This window comes from Lonchura striata, chromosome 3, assembly GCF_050655825.1.
Source record: "Lonchura striata isolate lonStrDom1 chromosome 3, ASM5065582v1, whole genome shotgun sequence".
Classification (NCBI taxonomy): domain Eukaryota; kingdom Metazoa; phylum Chordata; class Aves; order Passeriformes; family Estrildidae; genus Lonchura; species Lonchura striata.
The window spans coordinates 100,726,344-100,748,796 of record NC_140705.1 but is presented as its reverse complement, the minus strand read 5'-3'; the positions used below and the strand labels follow the sequence as shown (position 1 = coordinate 100,748,796).

General features: G+C 40.2%; 1 protein-coding gene, 1 long non-coding RNA gene and 1 other non-coding gene across 36 annotated transcripts in view; 2 read left to right on the top strand and 1 right to left on the bottom strand.

Moving 5' to 3' along the window:
* The window catches only part of HAAO (3-hydroxyanthranilate 3,4-dioxygenase), a 33,811-nt gene extending 28,999 nt beyond the window's left edge, over positions 1-4,812 (bottom strand). The window contains exons 1-2 of the mRNA XM_021526429.3: positions 4,595-4,812; positions 470-548 (exon numbers count right to left, since the gene is read on the bottom strand). Of these exons, the coding sequence (XP_021382104.2) occupies positions 470-548; positions 4,595-4,674 (159 nt within the window). The 5' untranslated portion in view covers positions 4,675-4,812. The remainder of the gene's footprint in view (positions 1-469; positions 549-4,594) is intronic.
* The window catches only part of LOC116183367 (uncharacterized), a 487,183-nt gene that overhangs the window by 76,482 nt on the left and 388,248 nt on the right, over positions 1-22,453 (top strand). For 33 of the 34 annotated variants that reach the window (XR_014954476.1, XR_014954502.1, XR_014954501.1 and 30 more), the window contains 2 exons: positions 633-899; positions 2,055-2,171. This is a non-coding gene — a long non-coding RNA (uncharacterized LOC116183367). Of the gene's footprint in view, positions 1-627; positions 900-2,054; positions 2,172-22,453 lie in introns of all 34 variants that reach the window. The other variant, XR_014954494.1, reaches the window with a different exon arrangement.
* On the top strand, positions 8,475-8,568 carry TRNAI-UAU (transfer RNA isoleucine (anticodon UAU)). The gene is made up of 2 exons: positions 8,475-8,512; positions 8,533-8,568. It is a non-coding gene; the product is annotated as a tRNA-Ile (tRNA).

Genomic DNA, 22,453 nt, shown 5'->3' with positions numbered 1-22,453 from the left:
TAATTAGTGAATTATTTTTGATTTTTGAATGCCAAACTTACTTTTGAAATACAGACCAATCTTCTGCAATAAAATATTGTTTTAAAAACATCATTACCTGATATAAAATATCAGATAATAAAATATATCAGGACATAAAATATCCTAAATAAAAATAAAATATCAGGGTATAAAATATCCTTATCAAATATCATTAAAATTCAGTTCCAAAATGTTGAAATTAGACACTTGGATATGTCAGAACACTTTCTCTAGTTTCCTGTTGGAAATTAATTGCAGCAAAACAGATATGATCGCATTTTGTTTCAAACAAAATGTGCAGATAAATGTATGGTTCTGGTAAATGATTCTGTTTAAGCCTATGAATATATCTAATAAATACATCAGCACTGAGCCTGGAATTTCTAATCTGTAGCTACATTTAATCATTATAGATAAATCAGAGTAATATAAACAACCTGTAGGTTACCTCTTCTCCTTCTTCAATATGATAATCCTTCCTTTCATTTGGCCCTCCAACAAACATCACATTTAATTGATAGCGATGCCTAGAATAGAAAGTGACATTTTGAAGTTACTTCTATTCATGATGTTCTTTATTTCATTTATTTTTTAAAATTCCTTTAGTACAGTGAGTCAATGCAATAATGTTGAGTGGAAAGCAACAGCCAGTACAAGAACTCATAGACCTTGGACTTATCTCTCTGCTCTGGCACTGTCCTGTTGGGTGACCTGAGGCCAACTACCTTCCTCCTGGTGTTTCAATGCCTCCAGCTATGAAAAGAGGACAACAATAGCTGCCAGCTGTGAAAAGAGCTTTGATTTGAAAAGATAAAAAATGTTACCTAAGAGACAGGAACTAGAAAAGAGGCTTTTCAACCTGAGCTGATTATGTAAAGGTAAAACTCTGAAAAGTTAATAAAGGTAAAAAACATACTTTTCCCCCCCACATTGGTGGAATTACCAGCGATACTGATGGTAGGAATTGCCAGCTAATTTCTGTTCTGTTTATACTGGTTTTGCTAAGCTGGAATAACATTACAATGGTTTCATTTTGGTTGTGGCTATTTCCGAAAGGAAGATTCCAGGCCATTTCTTAACTCTGCCGCTCTTAAGAGCCCTAGTGAGCACTCCTCTCAGCTATCACAAGGAATGGCTATCACCCCAATTACCTATCAGTCCACTCACACTAATAAAAAGGTAAGGTAGTAGTTTTTCCTTTGATAAACAAACCCCTCAAAATCAGGGCCTGTTAGCTGTGAATCAAAATTTGTTTGCCTGCTGTTTGCCAAGTGAACTGAGGTGTATTAACCTCTGCTTTGCAATGAGGAGGTTCTGGGCAGTAACATGGAACCAGCAGGGCCATGATCCCCTGAAACACAGGGAACAACAGCAACTTGTCCCTGTGTCATCACCTTGTAAGCCTTAATTGAGAGAGGCTGGTTTGAGTGGTGGCACATACATATTCAGTCTGCTACCGTTATCACTTTTTCTGTAAAGAGTATTTAAATGATAATGACCAACACAGTGAGGTCTAGTAATGCAGACATAACAAGTAACAGTGACAAATTAGTTGGTCAAATAAAACTAAAGAATTAGAATGACTGCTCTCTGCATAGGAAGCTGTATATTTTATATCACTGGGCTTCATATCTGTACCATAAAATAAGGAACTGAAATCCTAATTGTTTGTACCATGCCGATTTAATATTAATTTTGAACAGCACACTGTAATGCTTCTGCATTAATGAACACTTCTACTAAAGAAGGGCAGGATGACACAAACAGCAGCAATACAGATAATAATTAATGAAATAAATGCAAATCAACACTGAAGAATAGAATAAGAGAAAGGCAATCTGTGAATACCTTGTAATCTACTGTTAAAATGGGTTAGGTTTTTCTTAATAGACAGTTTTGTTATTAGTTATTTGTTATTTGTTATTTGTTATTAGTTTTGTTATTAGTTCACTAAGTAAAAGTGAAAATACTGCTATAAAGCAATTACTGCTTGACTTCCTAATTTGGCAAATCTATGTTTATTTACCCCACAGATTTACCTGGACTTTATATAATAAACAGGCTATAGGTTAATCATTCAATCATTAACAAATGTATACTGACACCATCAAAAAAATCCAGCTATGAAATATGACCAGGAACTTCAATAGGTAAGTTTGTCCACCTTGCTAAATAAAGTTGTCTGGTTAATATAATTGCTTTAAATATTGTTCTATTTAACAATTATTTATTGTTATGAAATATCATAGCAAAGAAAAATTTCAGTTAAGACTGCCAAAATGCAGTTAAGAGTACTGTAAAGGTTTCAGGGATGAGAAAATTCCTTGACTCTACTATTGTTAGAATGAGAACCTAATAAATGGACTATTAAGTTTTCCATAATCTTACATTTCTCTTCTCATCCTCATAAAGAAAATGATACCAGCAGGTAACCCTTCAAATACATTATAAGACTACAAAGAATCAGTGGGTCCATGATCACACTTAATAGTCCTTTTGGTAAGCATCATATTTTGAACTCAGAAGAAGAGCTTTAGAAGTACCTGTAAAAATCAGCTGTGTCAAGGAGTTTGATTTTGTGTTAATTACTCATTGTTGAGGTTAAAAAGCATTTAAACTTACAAGATAGTTTCATTAAAATATAATGTCAGAGCTGAAATTTAATTAGATGTATAGTTTTCTTGACTCTGGTAAAACTCTGAATAGGCAGTAATTTAGGAATTGAGGTTTTGTGTTGCAATCCCAAATAGGTATTTAGAAATTGTGATCCTCTCAAATATAGGGAACACAATGTCATAAAAGCCTGAAAGCTGTAATAACTTTAGATACCAAAAGCCCTACTGTTCTGCTGTGAGACCAAGTTTCAACTGTTAAGTCTCCCTTGAACCAAAGTAAGTAACTAAATTTCAAAGTGGTTGCCTTCCAATGAGGCAGTAGGACACAGTAAGAAGAGTGCATGATACATCTCAGCACATATAGGATCAAGCCTTTGAAAAAATGTTGAAAATCTATTAGTTGCTTCTTGAAAAATCATCTAAAACCTTTTGGAAAACCCTGAAAGCATTTAGATAGCACCAGGTGCAGGTGGTGGTAGACTCAGAATCCATGCAGTAGATGGTTTTACTCTCCTACATAAGCTAAAACCATGTTGGAAAAATAGATTTTGTTTTAAACTATGCAATTTTTATAATGAAAAATGTTTCTCATTTTATTGTAACTTCTTAAAATGCTTATGGGCAAAGGTCTGCGATAGATGCCACATTCCAGATTTACTCAAGGTTTACAAAGAACTACTAGTAAGCAGTACAGAACAGTGCAGTAAACACAAAGAAGATTCATCATACTGATAGGGAATATAATAACACAACTCCACATCATATATATAAAATACTAAAATTTTCCTGTTATCATTGGTAAGCTTCAGAAATGAATATGCTTCATAAAATGCTTCCTAAATCCATTTTGAAAATTAAAGAAATGGGAACACTTGTAGTGATTCAAATTTCAGAATTTTTCAGTCCTACACACAGCTGTAGTTTCAACACAGACATGGCAGTAAGGATGTATTTTTTGCTTTTTATTTGTCTTGTAACCATTGCTTTGAAAATTAAGCTTTGCCCCTGTGAATGTAAATTAATATCACTGATACATTACTGCCCATTCAGCTTTTCATTAGGGATAGCGCTTAAGGGAAGGGCAAGAAGAATATTTTTTGATCTTTTTTAATGACTAAAATTGTAAAGATAGTATTTTTTTAAATTAAAGTCAAGAAAATGATTTTTCATTTCTTTATAAAACCTGGGTCTATGTCACTCTTTAGACAGAATACTTTCTAATGAAAGCTTTCTGCATATAATTTTAGACAAAATATTTTCTCCTCAGCTTCACTGACAAAGAAATCCTTGTTAATATTTTGACACATTGGAATTTGTTCACAAGCTTTGACACAGAGCATGTGCAAGGTGTACATACAACTGCACAATGCCCACACTTTTATTCCTTATACTGGTTTTCTCATTCAGAATACTGTAAATGGAGCCTTCAGGCTCTCTACTCTCCTCCCCTGACAGATCTGGAAATGCTCTGGAAATCTGATCCTCTGGTACTGCTGCCCTTCCTTTTTCCTTGTTTTTCAGTGATATACCCTTCTGAATTTGTTTGCTCCTGCAGCTTTGGCTCCTCTGTGATGTTGGAATGGCTCTCAGCAGCTTTAGCTAATTCAGGTTGTAATTTGGTTTTGCATGTGATGCCATCTTCTCGGATTACTAGGAGTTTGTTTTCACAGAGCCTGACACAAATTCTCTTAACTCAGTCTCCGTGCCTACAAGTGACTTTGAGTTGAGACAAGTATCTTGTATTCAAGTTGATCTTTGCAGATTCTGCTGTGTTATTGCACTCAGATTATTGTCAGATTTCACTTGCTTTCTTTGGAACAGCACTGTCTGCAGCTGGAGATGAACTATGGTTCCTTATTAATCTTTACAATGTATGCATTTTTGCAGCTTCCTCTTATAGCTAGAAATATTTGTATATATAATAACTTGGTAAAAAAAAAAAATCTTCATTTACTTACATAAGCTTATTGCAAACAGGTGGCAAAAAGGCAGTTTTGTTTTCTTCTATCCATTTTCTTACATTCACAAGAAGCTCCATGGTCCACCACCTCTGAAATATTGCCCAAGATATCAGAATTTGAAGAGTGCTTTTTTTTTGAGCAGACTGCCTGTGATTCCAACCCCAGTGCTCAGAGGATTGGCTGGTAGGAGAGGTGGCTTCAGTGTCAAAAGGGACAGGTTCATCAGACAAAGGTTACTTCATAGGGAGCACTAATCCTCCAGCAGTTTGGCTAATAATTGACTAGTATTTTAAAAATATAATGGGTTTTTTTTTTGTTTTTTGTTTTTTTTGGAGACTAAGTTTCTTAATTCTCTTTACTGCATCTACTAGAGTGTGAACATTACCTCTACAAAAATGGCCAGTCAGAAAAGAAGTCAGAAAAAATGGGTGAGGCTGGGGCATTCACTCCTTTCAAGTCTGATACCAAAGCCTCCCTTCAACATTCTAAGGCTAAATGTTTGTGGTATATGTATTTGTTTGAAAATACTGGGATCTTCTTTTGCCAAGTAGCCAAAATACAGTTGTCTCCTGCATTTGTAAGACCAAGAGTAGCTGTCCATAAATGCTCATCTTAATTTGATCTGCTCTGCCAATGTTATAGCAGGGCTTGTGGAGAGCTGACCCTGATTCTGTGGTGCCCTTTGGGAAAGTACAGCATACTGCCATCAACTTGTCAGGCAAATAAGTAACTGAGAAGAACCAGACATTCCAGATCTTCATTAGTCTTTATTCCCTCACAAGTTGCTCTTCAAGATCTACACAGTTGCTCTAGGACTGCTCACTCTGTTCCCTGTCACCCCCAATTTTTAAAAACAAATAAATCAATAAACAGTCTCCAAACACATGAAATGAGTGGGCAAACAAAAAAATCCCAAGACATTACAATATCTTAGCACTTTGCTCTTGATGTATCTCAGTCTTCTACTTTTATCTACGCTGTGCTTAGTGGGTGAATGTGTATGGGTATAAGGTGATTAAATTATCTGGTTAAAAGTGAGTAGTACATTCTCCCTGGCTTGCACATATGAGCAGTGCAGCTACAGGCCTGAAAATTCAGCACGATGAGCAGTACAAAATTAAGAGTTTTTAAACTCATACTGTTGTAATTTTCCACCAGAAGAAAGCAACAGAGTGTGACTTTGAACTAATACTTTGCTTTTATCAAATATTTGTAAGAGTGACTCTATTTTACCTTTGTCTCTATCACTTCTTTGCACTTTAGTTAAAACTCACTGTGTAATTTATAAAACAGGAAAAAAATCCATTCATTTTCGGATAAAAAGATCCACATGTGGATTACAGTTCCACTGTATTAATACAATCACAATGGGACTAGCTGTAATTTCCTCTGAAATAAGCCCAAAGTTGCTCTTATTTCATTCAATTACAAAACACCACCACCACATCACTTATTTAACACATGAAATTTTTACCAACAGAATGGCTGTGGTGAGACACCACCACACAGCAAACACATAGGGCCTGGTTTTGAACTTACAGACAGGTACATTTTGGTACTTTTTGTTCTGTAGGCTGCTGGCAGTTCTGCTCTTAGCTATGAAGGAAAGAGAGCTTCTATTGGAAATGCACTTTCACTTAGAGGCTTATAACCTAGATTGGCAGGACTGGAGAAGTGCAGACACTAGTTAATGATCGTGGTTTTGTAAAGCTCTCCCTCATCATTAGCAACTTGTATTGCAGAGCAGGACTCCATTTGTTGGGCAGGAAAGCCAAGAGACTCTACAGAGTCACAGTAGGAAAAAACACAGATCCTGGAACTGATTGAGCCAATCTTTGTTCATCACGGTGTTAAAGTACCAGTTTTAACTGCAGGGCTCTTGTCCACAACCACTGCTCTAATCCCTCATCTCCACTTTTTCCCACCAGGCAGAATACAAGGTACTATTACCTGCAGAGAAAGTTTCTCAGTTGCAGGCTCATAAATCCATTTTGTGGCTGGTATGAGGTATGAAAACCTGACAGTTAAACCTACTCAGGAAGGAAACAAAGTCCACTTACAAAATTCACCATTAATATAGGACTGAGGCTATTATTACAGGGTAGCATTTTCTGTAACCTTCCAAAAATCAGTAGGTTCTGAAAAATGAAGTTAATTGCTACTTCATGCATATAATAGTGGGGCTAAGGAATGCAGATAAATGCATGGTATGAAAGGTTATGAAACTCTGTTTCTGAGAAGAGTACTGGAGAGGCAAAGATAAGAACCAGTGATGCACTTACTCGGGTCTCTGCAACATACGAGTAAGTGCATCTCATACACCTCAGGAACTAACTGGGGCCTGGATTTTTCTTGCTAGTCTGCTTCATGATGGCTCTTCACATCCATCAGAGCCTGTTCCAGCACCTGGGGTTTCTTCCTTTTGGCCCTGATCTTTCCTTTTATGCAAAGGCAAGGACTCGACGTGTAACCTTTTGCTGCCAAAGGAGTGCAAGAGTACTGAAGCACAGAACTGTTACATGAAAATAATTCATTTATTGCATTGAGGGTACAGGAAAAAAGAGTTACTGGAAAAAGCTGCATTTTGGACAACACTATTTTTCTACCTTCCTCAGTCACCAAACCCATTAGAGACTTAAGTTTACAAGCTTGTGTCCAGCAAGAAAAATATGTTAACAAAAGAATACAAATCAAATACTGACACTGGGCTATATACTTTTTAATCTACATTCTCGATACTACCTTTTTATCTCTTCGCAGCTATCTTTGTGCTGTATAGACTATTTTGTTACCATAATGATGTAAAGGGTAATGAAGGCTGCTGCTGTTTTCTGGTATGCCATAGGTACACCTATATGATGGAAAATTTCTCACAAGAAATGAGCTGCCAGTTCTCCTTGCCAAGCCAGACATCTTAATCAAGGATCACACACAGCAGTTGCATGCTGCTTCACCTGTCAGTGGTGCATATAATGGAAATATATTTTAGGTAATGTCCACAGTAATAATATAATCAGGAGAAAAAGTTCCTTGGCAAGTGAGCTGACACTCTGAATGGAGAGGAGATGCTTCTCATTTACCACGGGGATCATGGGGGAAGAGAGGAAGTGGAGTCACACTTGGGTTATAATATCTGCTGCTGCCGGTTATGTTTACCATCTTTTTTGCCACATAAGATAGGAGAGATAAATCCATGTTGGAGATACACTTTAACCATGCTCGCACAGCGTTGAACAAACACTTGTTTTGAGAGTGCTGGGCACCCCTCGCGTCGCACACAGCGGCGATGCTGGAGACACCAACATTAATTCCCGGCTAGTCACCGCTTACTCCTCCCTGCGGCCTGGTCCTGAGCATGCCCGAGGGAGCACCGTCACCCCACGGCTGCCGCTGAGCGCGGGGCTGGAAGGCAGCCCCAGCGGCCCAAGCCTTTACCGAGGCCGTCGGCAGGCGGGGGCCGCACGCCCCGGGGCCGAGCTCCGCCCGTCTCGTCCCCGGCGAACGGAGCGGCGAGCGGCGCTCCAGCCGCGGTCCGCAGGGCGCCCCGCCCCGCCCGGCGGCGGAGGGCCGGGCTCTGCCGCACCCGCGGCCTCCGGCCCGCCCACCCCGCGGGGCGGCCGGGCCGCTCGGGCTTTGTCCGGGCCCCGCCGCCGCTCGTCTCTCCCTGGCTCGCGGGCGCCGCCTTTCCCGAGCACTGCGGCGTCCGCCAGCTCCGTCGTGCCTTGCCCGCGCCGCTAACGGGGTGGCGCGGCCCGGGCACGGAGCCGGGGCGGCTTCGGGCCGCCGCTCAGCGCCCGGTGCGGGCGGGAGTCCGCCGCCCTTCCCCCGCCGGGCCGGGGAGCCCTTGATAAAGCGTTCGGGACGAGTTGGTGTCAGGGCTCCAGTGGCGCAATCGGTTAGCGCGCGGTACTTATACAGCAGTACAAAGCCGAGCAATGCCGAGGTTGTGAGTTCGAGCCTCACCTGGAGCACACAGCTTTTTGGGAGAGGAAACGGGCATTTTTTGGGACCCGGCGGCGCTCCGGACGGAGAAGGACAAAAGTGCGGAGAAAAATTAAACAGCCTTGGCGGCACCGTGGGGCCGCTGCAGCGGGGCACACCGCGCCCGGGCAGCGGCTCCGCGGGGCGCGCCGGTGCCTCCGTGCCACGTGTGTGTGTGCGTGTGTGTGTGTGCGTGCGTGTGTGTGTGTCTGTGTGTGTGTGTGTGTCTGTGTCTGTGTCTGTGTCTGTGTCTGTGTGTCCACAGGCACTTGTCCCCGCTGAGCGGGACAGGATTCACGGCACCCTGTCCCTGCACACAAACGTGTTCCTTCTCCGAGCTGCTTGTGAGTGCGAAATTATAGGAAATAAAGGTTATTTTATACTGCCTTGTTTCATACGGAGTGCAAGTAAAGGCTCGACTGGTGTGGTCGCTGTGACTCAGTGGTGATAACGTCTCTGTTTTGCCTCCTTTAGTGGTGACAGTCTTTGTAACTGTATTCATTGCCTGGGTAATGCTTAAAAAGTGCACACTGAAAGAAGGAAAGTACTTCAAATAATTTCTGGTTTCTCCACTCAAGAAAGGCAGCGGCGCCATGGGAAAAGGGCAGCTCTGTAATGGAGAAAGTTGCAGGGAGCTTCGTGGATGTCTAGGCCCAGATCTTGTGAATTCCCCTCTACGTTAATATCTAGTCTGCTGCTTTCACAGTGCAATTTATACCAAAAAGTTGAAAGAGGTTCTCAACATCATATAGCCAGAGATGTTTCTATTGCCCATATCAGCCCTTTGTCTGTACTGCAGGCATTAACTCCTAGACGTGGCACTTTAAGGCTCTTAATTATCCTTTCTGTCTTTTAGTTAGCACTTTGTCCCCTTTGAATTTTACATTAACTTGACAGCTTTCAGTGATGGAGTGATAATCCCTTATAGTGGTATAAGGAAATGTAAGTGGATAAGAGATATCTGTAATGTATGAAAGAATGAATAAAATTCATCTTTTGCTTGCAGTGAGTTTCATGTTTTTTTCTTCATGCTAGGATATCCTGGTCCTAGTGCTGAGGACTGTACAGAGGAGTATCGAGAATACTAAAATATGAAAGTGCTGTTTTTGTGTAACTGGGGAAAAAGAACCCAAGCTACAAATCATTAGAAAGGGAGAGGGACTCCATTCCTTGGACAGAGACCTTTTAAGAGACTGAGTGGGGCAGCACTGCTTCCTTTGCCTCTTCCGTGGTGGGTCTCCAGGAACAGGCAGCAGCTCCTGCACCCTCCTGCCAAGGAGGAGCTGCTAGTTTGACATCTTGGGCCTTGCTCTGGCCTGCTGGGCGAGTGATTATAGAATTTTTGCCACATTTTGTGACATGCTTCCATGGTGGTGCCAGAGAGCAGCCAGGACATGCATGGGACCATAAAGTGCTGTGAACTTCTCCACAAGATCTCCTTCATCCCCATAGTCTTTACCTCAGCTTTTACTGATTCTTGTCTTGAAAAAGAAACAATTGCTTTGTGAGGTGACTTGCGTTTCTGCCCCTGTGCCTGTCACCTGAAGGGCAACATGTTCCAAGATAGGCATTTTACACTGAAAGTCATGCTAGATCAGCACAATTTATGTGGATTGACTGGAAATCCCAAGAAAACGAGCATGTGGTTTTTCTGATGGCTGTTTAGTACATAAAGTGATGGGCTGCTGAAGCACGAGACCTTCCCGTGGAGGCAGGGCTGTGCGCTGTGGGGAGCCCTGGTGCTGCTGGCTGTGGCGGGTCTCTTCCCACCCCTCCATGGCAGGGCTGTAGAGGGGCTGGCCCGGGCAGGAAGGGTGCCACGCTGGGGTGAGCTCAGTGATTCCCCTCAGTCCCTTCCCCAGGGGCTGCTGTGGAAGGAGGTGACCTGTGTGCCCCCAGGAAGGGATGAAAGTCGGACCTGGGCAGGTTATCTCCAGGGCGTCTGAGGAGCTTCTTGTGTGAAGCTGAGCTGGGTTTCAGCATGGCTGCAGCAGCTCTGGTGAGGTGAAATGAGGAGGGCCTCGGCCTCTTGCTTGCATTTGCAAATTTTTCCTCAAAATTAGGTGTGTTACAAACTTATAAGAAGAATGTAGTTTTTTATTACATTAAGTTGTTGTTTTATTAGGCATATTGGTCCTGATTTTTGGGTAATGCTCTAATGCTACTTGGCAGCAGCTTATGTATTAAAACATGTATATAGTTACATATATATGTATATAGTAGTACATATACATAGTAGCACACATATATAGTTTTATATATATATAATTACATATATATATATATATGTGTGTGTGTGTGTGTGTGTGTACATATATATATATGTGAGCATGAAGACAGCTTCTCACCATTATGGGAGAGTTCCCAAAGTCTGTGTCTATGCACTAGCTTATTTTCTATATCTTCAGTGGAGCCATGTGATATATTTGGAAAACACCTGTGTGTGAGGGATGCAGAGTGCCAGCTGCACTGTGATCTAGGGAGAGGAAATCCTGCCTCTTCCCCAGACAGTAACACGATTCACCTGTGCCTTGTTTTCCTTTTGAAAGCCAGGTGCCAGAGCTTGTGCTCCTTTTTTGAGCCATGGCCCAGTGTTCATCACTGCCCTTGAGGGGGTAGTCCTGGTTTCAGCTTGCTATCACCTAGCAAGGGACTGTCATGGGCCCTGGATGCTCCTGGAGGTGCATTCAAGAAGAAAGACTTCCCCATGATGAGTCTTCCATGCTGCCTGGCTTATCTCGGAGCCTGCCTCTTCCTAAAATTTGTCTTGTTCTTAATTTAATGTTGAGTCTGGACCATGAGAGTTCTACAGACTTATTCTGGCTACTCTGAGTTCCCACAGACTCTAGAAGAAAAGAGCCTGCTTATGGAGGTAGGAAAACTTGATGTGTGCTGCTTATTGATGGAAGGAGAATTTTTAAAAATTTATCTTTTGCCTGCTCTTGGAGGATTAATAACGATCAGGTTTGGGAGCATGGTTTGTGTTTATCCCTGAATGGTCTCACTCAAACGGGGAGCCCCACTGCAATGGCAGATGTAGGATTAAGAAATAAAGGCATATACAGGGTAGACCTTCCTGATGTTTGTTTCTAAGAGTGGCAACTCATGTCTCTGGCATGTTAGTACAGTTGTGATTGTGAGGTTCTGAAGTGTTTGCTTAAGTTACTTTAAATATAAAAGTGTGGAATTTTCCATAATATTGAGGTTTGCATATCCTAACAAATACCTATAGAAGTCTATGGTAAGGACCTGGCCTACCTAATTGTTATGAAATCAAAGTAATAAATATTTGGAGTATTTGAAAATAATTACCACCAATGTTTGCTGTTTATGGCTTTTCCCAATAGATGGCACTGTGGTCTCACAGAGCGAAAAAGACGATTGCAAAACATTCCCAGACGCCCTAAAAATAAAAACCACTTGCTGAATGCTCTGTTGTGCACTGTAGAGAACAATAGGCCAAAATTTCAAAGGTTGCTTAGAAAACAAAGTCTTCTGGAGGTATAGATGCATTTTGGTTTTGTTTTGGGTTCCACCACCACCTTTGTCCTTCGTATGCAACATCTTCAGGAGCTTTCTGAAATTAAAGTCTTGATTTGTTGTGTTTGGAGTAACAGAGGTGAATGGGGTGTATCATGTTTTTTTAAGTCTCTATGAATTCAGTCCTGTGTCAAAGTTATAATGTAGCAGGCCTGATTTATATTCTGTCAAACAATTTTTTTTGTAGAATAGGTGATGTTAGATGTTTTCATGTGGGGCTGCCTAAATCCAGGTGTCTGTTTCCCACTGTGGAGAGGAGGCTGTGGAGGTATTTGGCTTAAAAACAGTAGGAGGGAGGAGAGAAATGAAGTGTAGGTGCTTGGAAACTGTGTGGAAGAACTCTTAAGTCAAATAGAAATATTCTGCTTTTGTGGAGAAAAGATAAGGTAAGGGTGGTGAGAAAAGGAAAAAAAAAATCATGTGGAAGCCTCCTTGTAGAAGGGAAGGGCTGAGAGATGAGGGGGACAGTGGGGCTGAAGCAGGCTGATAGAAGGTGGGGGAGTGAGAAGAACTTGTAAGAGGAGTACAAAAGCAAGCTCACAAAGAGAAAGACTTCATGTATTGCTCTCTGAAACTAGTAAAGGGGATGCTACAAGGAGGGAACAAAAATACAAGAGAAAGGGTAGGGGCACAAAGAAGAAAACGGGGGAGTCGGCTAGAAGAACATAGGTAAGGAAGTTCTTAAAAAGAATTTTTTAAAAAATCCTCCTGTCTGGCTATAGCTACATGAGTGTGCTGCCTAGGGCAGTGAAAAACAAATGAGTAACTGTGTTAGCTAGTTAAGCCAAGCTAAGATGGAGTTGCTGTAGAAAGCAAATAGGCCTGTCCATTTTGCTTGAGCAAACAGAGAGCTCAAGAGGCAGGTTTTTCTTCTCTGTGTGTTTTGAGTGGTTACTTTAGTGTGGCAATATAAGAGTCCCCTTGGTCTCTCTAGGGTTTGAAGCTGGTGTTGGGAGGCTTAGAGAGCTCAGCTTTCTGGTTTGGAAAAGGAAGGAAATGGACAGTCAGTCCTGGATCTGGTGCCCACTTAATTTTCTTGCTTGTGCTGAGTTTGCTGTGTTAGGCTCTGCTTTTAAGGTGGAAAAAGACTCTTGGTTTATTCAAATAGTTTTGGTGCAGCCTAAATATTTGAAACCTTGGAGAAGTCTCAAAATACAGCAAAACAAACTAAACCAAACCCAGAGGAAGAACAAGCTGGGGAAGTGGCTGAAATGGAAGGGGGTAGTCAGAGAGTCTGTAATTAAGAATTTTGGGGAAGGGATGCTCCCTTGAAGTAGGCATTTGAGCATGTATGGTCTGCTTTAGTTCAGAGATCTTTATACATGGGTTAGCTGAATTATGGCAGTGTGAAGTAATAATTCTGGAAATTTAACTATATATATAATAAAATATACATAGGAAGATTGTGAAAGAAGATAAAGCAATAATTTTAAAACCTGTCTTTTGAAAATATGGTGGAAAGTTTGTAATTGTGCTGGAAGTCATGTGGCTGCATGGTGTAACTTAGATGGTTTACCAGTTTTGTGAAGAGAAGCTGTCAGTCATTAAACACAAGCATTCAAAACCAGGGGGTCTCAGAGTCAGTTGACTTCACTGCTTGCATTTATTTTCCATTTATCCTACCCACTGAAATGGGGATGAGAATTGATTAACTATACATCTTAATTTTAGTCACTATTTATATGCTGTGTAAAGATGGATATATATCTGTCTTTAAGGAGAGACACATCACACTCCTGCCAGCACACTTAAAAGCCATTTTATATTGAAAGGCTGTTAAGAGTGCAAGTTTATGTAGCTTTGTCAGTGCTGGATTTGGGGATGCTTTTGAGGGTGTCTTTATTAAGTGCCTGGATCCGGGTTTGGGGAGTTAATCTCATTCATGTTCTGGGCCACTCTGCCCCTCTCTCTCTCCTCATCTTACTTCTGCCCCACTTTTCTCATCAGAGGAGGGATTCAACTTCAAAAGCTAAAGGGTTGCCTTGAAGCTGGCACTGATTTAGGGAAGGTGAGAAACACCCCTTCAGATGTTTCCCTCCCCACCTACATTTCCCTATACTCCCAACTGCCTCCTGAGGGATTCAACTCATCTCCTACTTTGATCAAGTGCTCTAAGGGGTTTCCACTGCAACAGGAAGTCCATCCCTGTTGCTTTGTCTCAATACAGCTGTGACTGTGCTCCTGTACATCCCTGGTGAGTAGCAGGAAGTGCTGCCCCTCCTGGGGTAGCTCAGGTGGCTGTAGGTGGTTGCAGTTTGGGCTGGCTCAGTGACCAAAGCCCTTTGTTGCCCTCTACTTGTACTAGTAGTAGTACTGGTTCCTGCTTGAGACTTGCAAAGTCAATTGAGATTGGTGGCTGTGTCCTGTTGAGATCAGTGCCAATAAAAAATGCTTACATTCATTCCTGTTGAGATTTGTAGGAGTGTGCATATGTATCATGTGTATTTAATGCTCTAATAACTTTGAAAGTTTGACTCCTAATATTGAACTGTTTGCAAGTGCTAAAGTAGCCTCAATATGTTTCAAATACTTCTGTGACAGATTTATCTGATTGTGTGTGTCATTCATACTGAGCTGTCCTGAACTCTCAGTGTAACCTAGACCAAAAAGTACTGCTTTTTATTATGATAAAGGAAATGCTTGGTTATGCTGCTATTTCTCAATTTCTTAACACTTAGTATCTTTGAAAATACTTTTCTTTTTTTTTTTTTTTTTTTTTTCCAGAATTGAAGACTTTTGCTTCATTGTGTGTACTGAGTGCTACTGTGTAGCTTGTGTTTGAGGGCAAATATCTTTAATAGAAAATTAGGGTAATTGTCTGTAGGTTCCTAATAACTGTATCCCTGTGACAGAATTCTTGTAACACTTGAACAAATTTTTCGAACTGTTTAGGGATGTCTGCCTGATGTTGGTGTTTGCCCAATTGTAAGCATCTGGGTGTTGTAAAATATACCTAGCAAACAGACCTCTTATTGCAATTGTAATGTATTTGAAGTGTTCTTGCAGGAATAACCTCTGTCATGTGAATACTTCCAAAAGTAGAAGCCAACCTGCCAATGAACCAAGACTGAAGTGACTGTTTTTTAAATGTAGTATTAATGTTTAGTACGATTGGGTGCATTTTCACTGAGTTCTGTGAATTTGCTTCATGTTCCATAAGAGGATAAAGTTTGGCCCAAAGTAATGGGAAGCTTATGTCTGGCTGCAAGGAAACCAGGAAATTTATGGGGCTTTAAAGTATGACCCACTGCAATATTCAGTATGTGTGATTTTTGGCATGATTCAGCAGTAAATACCAGTTGAAAACAGAAGCACAAATTATAGGGTAAATAATTCAGACCAAAAAGAGGTCTGCTTGTGCATACATGGTAAAGGAAATGGAAATACAACCGCAAAATACAATTGCTGGGAAGAACACCAGCAGTTTGGAACAGTCACTGTTGAAACTGTGGAAATGATCTCCCTGGATGGCACCTGAATTGAGAGGGGCATAATGATCTCCTTTGTATGTGTTTGTGTACACTGACCAGTAAATCGTGTGAGGCTGCTGCATTTGGCAGGCTTCGTTTTGGAGAGGACTTTCTGTTCCGTGGCTGCTGGGTGGGAGGATGTAATGGGCACAATGCTCCTTCGGTCCTTCATCTAATGCATGTCTGTGACTTGACTTTTAAAATCTTTTTTCATGCCTTTTTTTTCCTTTTTTTTTCTTTGTCATTGGTAGAGGCATAGTGCACTGGAAGAAGAGAACTTTGTGTTAAATTGTTTTTCTGAGCTTTCTCTTTGCATTTCAGCTATTATTTAAATAGCTTTGGCTACTGATATAAAACAGTGCTTGGTTCCTACTCTAAACATAGAGAGCCACCCAAGCAAAATTCCTATATGCCATTTGATAACATTTTTACCTTCTGGTAAAAAAAACAAAACAAAACAACAAAACAGGAGTAGCCAAAGTAGTCTTAACAGATGTGTTTGGCTGACACTTTGGCAGAGTATTTTGGCTTCCATTTGCTTCATTTGGAATGAGGAGTATCAGGTCCCTGTCACAAGTGAGATGAAAATGAAAGCAAGTAGCAGAGTGTACCATTAGCACAGTAGATTCCTTGCTTGGGCATTTTTTAATTGTTCTTAGAGCATAGATTGCCTTGACTTGTTGTATAACAGGCTTTTCAGAACTGGGATGGGGTATTACTGGTGGGTGACCTGTACAGCTAGGAGCTAAAGAAAACAGTCAGCAGCACTCGTGAGATGTGAGCCATGGTGAGCTGTTGTTGCTTCAAGATCACTCCCTTGTGTAATGTTATAATTGGAAAACTGCAATTCCTTGATCTCTCCAGTGAATGCTGGTTTGAAACACACATTGGACTGTATCTAATTGTTATATGGAATATTTCTACTAATTAAGTTGTTTGTGCTCTCAGGAAGCTCATCTAGTGGATAATGGGGTGAAAATTCCTGTAACTTACTCCATTAAATGACTGCTGGAGAATATCAGAAATTGGAGTTTAAGGGTCAGTTCAGAAAGTAACTTAGACCAGAAGTTTCCAATAACAGTTGTGGCTTGGATACAGTTGAAGTAATAACAACACAGCTAAATTCAATTGTACTTGCATTGGCTAAGTAATAATCTCAGAGAAGATGTGAACAATAGGCATTGGAGACTAACAAGTCATATACTGGAAGAAAATTATAACTGATACAGACAAAGTGGGGAAAAAACTGGTAGTGATTACTAACTATGAAAATGCTGGTCTTAGCTGTCTCGCTCAATAAATAATCCTGCAGGGGTATTAGCAGCATTAGTAGTAGCAGCATTTGGCCATCTGGCTTGGCTTCTGTGGGAGGTTTAAAAAATAAAATACCACTGTTAGTGGAACTGCATCCATTGAAATCCTAGGAGAACTTGGCCCTGCCTTTTCATGTTCCCATTCGTTGTGTGCTGTTCATCCTGTGCTTGGATCTCATGTGATCATTTCATTCTGCAGATATTTTCTTGATGTTTGTGGACCACACCAATGGTCTCTGAAGTCCTAGCTGCTGGTCAGTTCAAGTTACCAGTCTAATTATGCTGGTGGTTTGTAGGAAACCTTGAGGTGACTTCAGACCTACAAACATTTGTCATAGAATATTGGTAGCAGCAGCTTCAAGCTCATGTTGCCTATTTCACTGTGCACATAAAAAGAGCCTGTTTCTGCCTCTTGCATAATCAAATCTACTGACTTTACTGTTCCTTGGTTTGGAATTGTAAACATGAGCATCGATGTGGCAAAAATTCCTCTTGCTCATTCTTTACTGAGTGGGTATTTATGAGCTACTCTGATTAAATGAGTCTTTGCTGTAGCTGTGTCCCTGTGACTGTTTCCCACGCGTGCTGTTTGTGTCTTGTTTTACTGATAAGCTCTTCTCATCTTGTGTCTGTGTTAAACAATGTAAGCATTCACAAGTTATCAACTAAAGTGTAAAATGCCAGCTTATTGCATCTCTTTTTTGACTGACATTTTTTCCTTAAAATTTCACTTTCTTCATCCTGTAAGAAAAAGAAGCTAAGGACAAATGTTTACATCTCTGAGCAAAGGCTTTTTTGCATCTTCTTAGCGCTGCTGCTAGTACTAAAACCATCTTGAAATATGTGGTTGAAAGTATTCTTTAGTGTGTGATTTGTACCATAATCAAACTGACAGACATCAGTGGAGCACTTAAAAGTTTATGCTTGGAATTAAGTCCAGTAAGATGCTTCTGGAATCTCCTGGTAATTTCCTTTTATCAATGTAAGTGATGCAGTATGAATCCATTATAATTACTGTGGAGCTGCACCAAATTAGATGGTATGATTAAGGCTTGAATTTTTCCAGTGGATGTTTTGAAGAAATGAGAGATGGTAACAAAGAGGAAGGCTGTGTAGCATTCAACATTTGATGAGTTTGTTTGTTCTCCTGTACACAGGAGAGACCTGTTTCTTCTCTACAGTGTTTCCTGTTAGAAAGCTTACAATCTGTTCAAAGTGATTATCAGCTACTATTGTCATTGAATAGTGATATGTTATAATTCTGCTCTTGCTTCAGCACAAGGCATGGGCAAATCAGGCTTGTACTGTTAAGCATCTGTATCTGGTAAAGCCATGGGTGACTGAACTCTGTGCAGTGGCTCACACACTTGATTTGTTTGCACTGAGAGAAATTGAGGTCCATGTCCACTCAGCTAAGAAGAATTAGTTTAGATTTATACTGGTGAAACGGAAACAAAAATATCTGGCACGCACTTAAAAGAGTTTATCCTGGTGCAACACTTTGTCTCATTCATCTGAGATGTGCTAATCAAACAGCAGAGCACAGGGCATGAATGTCAGACTGCTTCATGGGCAGTGGTTGTGCATGACAGCATGGGCCATGGGAGAGCTCTGTACGCCTACCTAAATTTAGTTACCATGGTTAGTATAGGTCACAGTGAAAATGACATTGTGGTACTTTCACACCAATTCTTCTGAGTTTTTTTTTTTTTCTCTTTAGTGATTTTTTGCTTTATGAAAAACTTTGGTGTGGCCCACAGCTGAAAAGTCTTGTCTCTTGGCAAATGAGATGAATTTGTGCAGTTTCAGCAAGGCTGTACCCATCACTTGGAGAGGACAAATTTTTTATTCCATAAATAGATATGGAAAAATAAAAAAACAAGGAAAACATATGGACTTGGAGTTTGCTAAAATGTCAGACACCTCTGAGTGCAGTCCTGGAACACTAGCCCAATTTGTTGGAAGGAAAGGTGTCCAGCCTGATGTGTACCTTTGCCTTGTGCATAGCCAGGGGAAGCTGCAAGCTTGGATGTCCTGTTCCAGATTTGTCACTAGGCACAAAACATTACTTTTGGGGTCTGCTGTTGATGGAGAGCCTTCTGCAAGGCTGTGATGCAGCTCTGTGGGCAACAAATTGAGACAGCAGTTACTACCAAGAATTGGGTGGCCATCCCATTCGAGGGAAATACAGATTCTGTACTTGAATACAGTTGACCCTGTATCTGTAGGCACAAATTCAAAAATATCTGTTACTCATCCTGAAATTTCTCAGATTAAACATGTCTGAGAAAATGCTCTGAATGCTCAAAAGCCTGCAACTCAATTAGACCATCAAGACATGAAATTTCCAGCAGATGGCAGCGTTGCACTCTGTAACTTATTTTTTTTTTGTCTGGTTTTGCAATTCCTGACTACTTGGGCTGGTTGGAAACTGCTGGCTAAGTAGCAATCCAAACCCACTTTTAAATGTTTTGAAATACAGGTCTTAGTAGATTATGATAATTGGGTATTGTTTCAGACTCGTGAGTTTTGTGTGGAAAATACTTCTGTGCTGCATAAGAAAATGTACTAAAAACCAGTGCGAGTACACCTAAATATTTTCTGTTAACTCTCTAAATAACTACTTTGAGACAGAGGAAGGCTGTTTGATAAAAGTGTTCTTTGTAAAAATACTAGCAAATCCCTTAAAGATGTTAAGAGTTCAAAGTGGAACCATGAGTGGGGAGCTTGTAAGCAACTTCCTGCATATAGTAATTAAAACTACAACATGCTCCCACTCTTTACTTAGAAAAAAAAAAATGCTGACTTTCCTAATGCTTTTTGTACTATACCTTTTAAACACCGTGCAGCTTGATACCAGAGTCCATACCTAGGCAGACATACAAGTGAACATACCCTCTTTAGACATTATTAACTCTGTGTTCAAAGGTTCAGATGCAATAGTTAATTCTGTTTGTAATTATTCACGTAATAATATTGCTTTGTAGACAAAGCATATGTTTGATTGTACATTTAGTCTGGTTGTTTAGAGAGGTTCTTGACACCTCTCCCACCTTCACTGTTGATTCACTGGAGTTCCAGAGAGACTGTGGAGGAAATGAAAATTGTTCCTGCTGTGAAAAAAAAAAGGGCTGTGTACAGAGGCCTCTTCAGAAAACACCCTTCTACTTCCAGATAGCTATCTCTCTGTGATGTACCACTCTATACATAATCCTAAAATGTGTAAGAGATTTTTTGCCTGTGTGTATATTCTCTTAGGGAGAATAAAATACTATTCTTAGTTTTGGCACAAGATGCAGTTTGACTGCTGTACTGCAACCAGCTAATACTGATGTAAATGGCATCACACAAACACAAAGCTATAATAAATAGAAACTAGGTCAGCCATTGCAGCCCTTCAGAAAGTGATAAAAAACCATTCTTCTCTTGCCATCCAAACTTGCAGTTTGTTGAGTGGAAACAAGTACATTGATATGAATGAAGTTAGTGTCTCTTTAGGAAGCTTTATGCACCTGCTTCAGAGTTTGGCTCTAGAGTAAATGGCTTCAGACGTTCTCCTTTTTTTTTTGTTGAACAAAACAATACTATAGGTAAGCAAAAGTTCAGACTGATTCATTTGGGTTACACTTCAGTACTGTTCTGCCTTTTGTCATACGAGTGAACCACAATGGGAATTCTGACTTACGATTTTTTTTAGTCAAAGTAGAAATACTGCAGGTCCCAGAGTGGTTTGTCAAGATGAATGGTTTCTCTGCTTACATGCTGTCTGGATGTCACTAGCTTAGTATTCTGGAAGACATTAAGTATATGAAAATCTTACTTTTATGGGAGAATTTCAGCAAAATCAGCATAATGGGAACTGGTGTTTTGGAGTTAGAGGGGTCCTCATTCCAGTCACCCTCAGAAGATGATCTGGTGGTCAGAGTCAGTCTAATGCACACTTGCTTCTCCCCTCAAACAGCATGGAGGTGTTAGTGAGCACAGCTTGTGTGTTGTGCAGTACGAATGTGTGGCAGTGAACTTTCTTATCTAGCTGGATTCTCATTACAACTTGAGCAGAGTCGTAAGACTTGGAACTAGTTTCCTGACTTCATTATTGGTTTGCATATGCCTGTTTAAAGCAAAAAGCAAAACAAATAAAAAGTTGGTTAATATTGCAGAAGAAAGTTATTTGAAAATATTAGTTAGTGTAATATTTTATCCTTAAGGGTACATTTAGAGCCTGGGACTCACTGCCATCTGTGCATATACTGTGAAAGGATATCACTGGGTGTCTTTCATCCTGGTCACATGTAAAAGCTGTGGTGTGAAGATTTGTGATACTTTGAGTCATGTATTACTTTCTGATCACTACAGTTAAAGATGTAGGTTTGTTGTGTTCTCATGCAAGGGAGCAATGTGTGCTTCATAAAGAGCAGCCAGGATTGTATCTCTGGTGTAGCAACACCCTCCTCCCCCAGAAGAAGGAGGGAAGAGAAGCTCTCTACAGCCCTTCCAAAGGTCTACACCAAATTAATGTCAGGAGATTTTTTGGTCTTGGAGAACCATCCATCTCCCTTGTCTCTTTGGGTATTAAGTTTGTGAGAGAAGTCACTCTTTGTAAGATAGCCTTCAAAGGACACTTCAGAGTACTTAATTTATATATATATAGTGTATATATAGATAGAGTATATATAGATAGAGTATATATATAATATATAGTGTATATATAGTGTGTATATATATATTTTTTAATGACACACAAGGTTTCTTAAAAAACCAAAATGCAACAAAAAAACCAAACAAAATGGGAAACCCATCTAGCCACAGAAGTGAGATCTCACTTTGACAAATTTGTCCTTCCAGCTACATGTACTTTGTTCCTTTGAGCAGTTCTAGGGAAGGCAGCTACTTTGGGTGGCTTCTGCTCCTGCACTTTTATCTGTGAGAATGTCTTTCACTCTGTGTTGCTCTAGTCTTTCATACCTTTTACATCAGGAATAGTTGCACCACAACAAGAGTAGCTTTAATGGTGCATCAATTTTTGGTGTCACTTCAGTAATGCTATAGAGCATAGCCTGAATTTGAGATAAAACCTTGATGAAAATAGTCATCTTCATCTGTAACTTCTTACTTCTGTTTATTTCAGCACTGAATGATCATATTGTTATATTTTAAGGGAATACTGGGTTTTCTGACTCTGGTCTTATAGAGTATATTATACTCTATAATAATATAATAATAATATCATATAATAATATAATAACAACAGGTTAAATTGTCTTGTTTATCTTGAGATGCTGAGCAGCACTTTGTAAATGGATAGAATGTGTGAATATGTTGAAGTTGACATGGCTGATGTAGTAATCAGGGACTACTCCAAGTGATTTAGAGGCTATTTACCATACCATGGTGAAAGTTCTGGGTGTGTAACTGAATGTGGAACATGAGTTCTGTGTGGAACACTCAGCATTCAGGGGTTCTATACTATTAGTATGTCAGGAGATACCATCAGTTCCTTCCTTAATACTCCTAATGAATTAATTTGTGATTTTGGTGGGCTTTTTAATAGC